Source organism: Nanorana parkeri, unplaced genomic scaffold (assembly GCF_000935625.1).
Source record: "Nanorana parkeri isolate BGI_ZX_2015 unplaced genomic scaffold, ASM93562v1 scaffold143, whole genome shotgun sequence".
NCBI lineage: Eukaryota > Metazoa > Chordata > Amphibia > Anura > Dicroglossidae > Nanorana > Nanorana parkeri.
The window spans coordinates 670,905-674,909 of NW_017306411.1; the positions used below are offsets into that span (position 1 = coordinate 670,905).

Genomic DNA, 4,005 nt, shown 5'->3' on the forward strand with positions numbered 1-4,005 from the left:
CTTTGAAGTGAACTTGTTGCTTTGCCCTAAATGGGCAAAAAAAGGTTTGCTTTTAGCTTTTCAAAATATATACTCATTCTAAAGCTTTCACTTCTAGCAACAAATCATTAATTTATCTGCATTGTATAATTGTTAGCTTGTGACTACCCTACTAACCTTATCAAACAATATACACCGAATAAGACATTGTAAACATAAAAAAATGATTTCTCTGGGGGCTTGTCATTTACAGATTGACATACAGTTGGGATTAAAGTGTAAGACTAAATACTGTAGTGTAAGCAAACTGTACAATGACACCATAAAGTCTTTGCTGAAACAACATAATGACAAGCCACTCTAGACAAAGAATAGCTATTACAGAAGACATACAATAAACTAGATCATTTTAATTCAACTTCTTGTAAAGCAGCTTTCACGTGAAATCTCCCAGAACACGGATCAGCAAATGTCATAAAATAACAATTCTTAATAAACTCCATTGGAAGCGAAAAACCTATTACATTTCAGAGGGCACGTGTGGTGAGATCACATAGTGCTCATGAGCAGCATTTCCTATCCACCTCAGTTCAGTGTTAGTTATAAAATTCCCTATTGTGCAATAATATAGATCCTCTGTTCTTCCCTACTTACTCAACCCTTAGCTAATCAGGCAACATTGATTTGGGGGGGGCAATGTCTGATAAATAAGAGCTCAGCATGATACTAGCAGAGAAAGTAGGATCCTGCCAAGTGCTGATTGCTTGTACTCCTATGCGATACAGTGTTAGATTTAAAGAGATAGAGCTGAACTGTGGATGAGCCACACTTCACCATCGACATTTTCTGGCAAGATGCTCAAGTCTTGGAGCCACAAAAGAGGCAGATCCCTTACAGATAGAAAGAGAGAGTTCCTTAACATTAAATCTGGAAAATATCATCCTCCTCTGCTGTTTGCACTCTGCTGCCTGAGTGCTCTTCACCTTTCCTCAGGTAAGACATAACAGTTTATTTTATGAAATATTTGCTATGCAGTGATATTATATGACTTTCCAAGTGATGACATTTAAAAAGCTGTGTAAAAGCATAAATAATATTTCTGTGTCTATTGTGGAAGTGGCACCTCAAGAAACATCCTGAGACCCCACTCCTACTAACTCATGTCATGGGTTCCACACGCTACGTATAAAGTTACAATTGTGAGAAAACAAATAAAGTTAAATGCCTTGTATAATTTAGTAATAACTATGTGGATAGCCTAATTTAATTAATTAATAATTTTATTGGATATCCCAATGCTTATTGTTCTGATATTTAATGCCGGCACTAAAAGAACTGATCTGAAGAGGTATGATTAGGTTCTATGAAAAATGATAAAGCAATGTGCTGTTCTTAAATAGAAACATCCTAAGTTCTCAAATGCGATGTAATAAATATACACACAGAACTGATTTGGAATATAGATTAGATTACATTTCAAACATGGAAAAATAATGAAAACTATTTTAGTGTTTTAGAAACAATTCTTCAACAGTAAGGTCTATAAACAGAGATTTTAAAAGACAACTGTTAAGTGTTGCGATGATGATAATGGTGATTATAATAACAAACAAAGTGAATATATTTATTAAGACTTTAACACATTATTCTGATGTATTCTAAAAGTGTTCAAGTTTAATAACAGAGAAACATCTTTATACATTTGTGCATATAATTTAATCATCTTTTTTAGGCAGATTACCAATCAAGATGTTGTAATTGTAGATTATATCTTATTCCAAGGAATGCATCTTTACACCATGCTAGTATTTGCACTGTTTCTTTTGTAAATATGAGTATATTTGTTTAGGAAGTGTGATTGGTATTTGCAATAAACCCACATAATTTTGAAAACATGCTTTTGTGATTTGTCATAGTTGTACTGTGATTTGCATATTTAATATTTTCTGTTTTGTTTTTTTTTGCCTGTTTTAAGATATTCCCACTTTTTTTCCCAGGTTTTCCTCAGTCGGCAGCACAATATATGACTGATATGGACATCCCAGAAAGTGAGGTACGTGGGCACTTTTGTTTAGTTTAGGGTAACTTATATAAATTTGTCATATTGTTTTAATATTGTAACAGTTATACATACATCAGTAATACATACATGCTAGTCAAAGCTTGATTTATGGCCGAATTTGGAATGGACCAGAAAATGTGCTTATTTGCCGTGATGAGTATTATAAAGGGTTATTAAAAAATTCCCGTTTTTTTGCATATATCTACTGCTGGCAAGCAGTAAATATATGCAAACACATTAAAAAAAAAAAAAAAAAACTTCTCCAAAGGGTTAAAACTTACCTGTGTCCCCCCTCCCCCGGCGCGCTTCCGTCCGAACATCTGAAAATTCGCGGGTGGCCGCAAAGAATCTTGGAGCGGGCACATGCGCAGTTCAGATGTTCGGCGGGGTGAGGAGGAGAGACACAAGGTAAGTAAATGCAGCAGTTTGCACCCGCACAGACTCCGTGGAACAGGAAGTGCCAGTTAAGACAGAGGAGTCAACGCTGGATTGGAGACCGGTACCAGTGCTGGAGGGACTCCTGAAAACTACAGTAAAGAAGAAGATGATCGGATTAAGAGGCATCATTTAAGGTAAGTCCATACATTAGCATTGTGGGGGGAAGGGGGGGGGGATTTAGCCTTTAATGTCACTTTAACAATGTTAAGTGAATGCAATGTGCAATGTGAACTTCATTTTCATATACCTGTTTATTAGGCAGGTATATGTGAAGCCCCACCGCCCCACCAAGGCACCTTTGCAACATATCTTTAGTCAAACAGAGCTCCCATCTTGGGACATTTATATAGAAATAAATTGAGGGCAGGTATGCCTTGGAGGTAGCCCATGCCTTGGAGGTAGCCCATTCCTTCTTAAAGGTACAGGGACACACAAGAATTGCAGACTCGTTCAATAGCAACAGAAGACCTCCAGTATCTATTTGAAAGCCAACAATCTGCATCAAATAAAAAAAAAAGTAAAAATCCCAGCTTATTTACTAGCTAGACAGTTCAAAAAAACGATTGTGATTTTTGTAAATTATCATGATCATCCAGTTTTGCTATATATGCACTGTTTCACAAATAATCTTAAATATTAGAGCTAGTTTATTATTTTTTTTGTCTATATGGCTAGTTGGAAGCCTAATGACCATAGGTTTTTCATAATGTCCCCATCTGCAAGCCCAGCAAAAAACGAAACATAACAGCATGGAAGACCCTTTTCAGTGAGATTCACTTGATTCAAAATTGATAATTTGGGAAATAATTAGAACTGGAAGACATGTTTAAAAATCTCACAGCAAACATTTCTAGTGAAATAATACAGTGTATCAGAAATTGAAATTTAAGCAGGCACCCTCAGGTACATGTACATCACTTTCAATGCTTAAAGTGACATTAAAATATTTTTCCCCTCCCCCCAATGTTAGTGTAAGGACTTAGCTTAAATGATGCCTCTTAATCTGATCTTCTTCCTTACTGTAGTTTTTAGCTGTCCCTCCAATGCTGGTGCGGGTCACCGATCCAGCGCTTACTCCTCTGTCCTCCTCTTTGCTCATGTCCCACGGAGTCTGTGCAGGTGCACGCTGCTCCATAGACTTACCTTGTGTCTCTCCTTGTCTCCCGGCCAAACATCTGAACTGCGCATACGCCCGCCCGAGAAATTTTCAGATGTTCGGACGAGCGCGCGTATATCTAGTCGTTTCTGCATATATCAGTTTAATAACCCTTTAATAACTAGAGGAGCAACCTGGAGTGCTATTATGTAAAAATACCCAAATACTTCTCAAAGTCAGTGACTGACCTGCCCCTTCTGTGTCTAGAAGGCACAGTAACTAAAAGCTAATTACAGTATTAATAGGGGGAGATACTTTGGCTTTCAACAACAAACATTTTTATTTGCTTAAAAATATGACCTAGCTTTTACCGTTACCAGAGCACCCGTGAAAGTATGTTCAGATACCTGAATTTCAATTACATTGCTAT

The 4,005-nt window shown here is 36.8% G+C and overlaps 1 protein-coding gene across 1 annotated transcript in view; it reads left to right on the forward strand.

Annotated features, from left to right (window-relative positions):
* Positions 1–813: 813 nt before the first annotated feature.
* The window catches only part of NMS (neuromedin S), a 17,256-nt gene continuing 14,064 nt past the window's right edge, over positions 814–4,005 (forward strand). The window contains exons 1-2 of the mRNA XM_018554112.1: positions 814–972; positions 1,977–2,032. Of these exons, the coding sequence (XP_018409614.1) occupies positions 834–972; positions 1,977–2,032 (195 nt within the window). The 5' untranslated portion in view covers positions 814–833. The remainder of the gene's footprint in view (positions 973–1,976; positions 2,033–4,005) is intronic.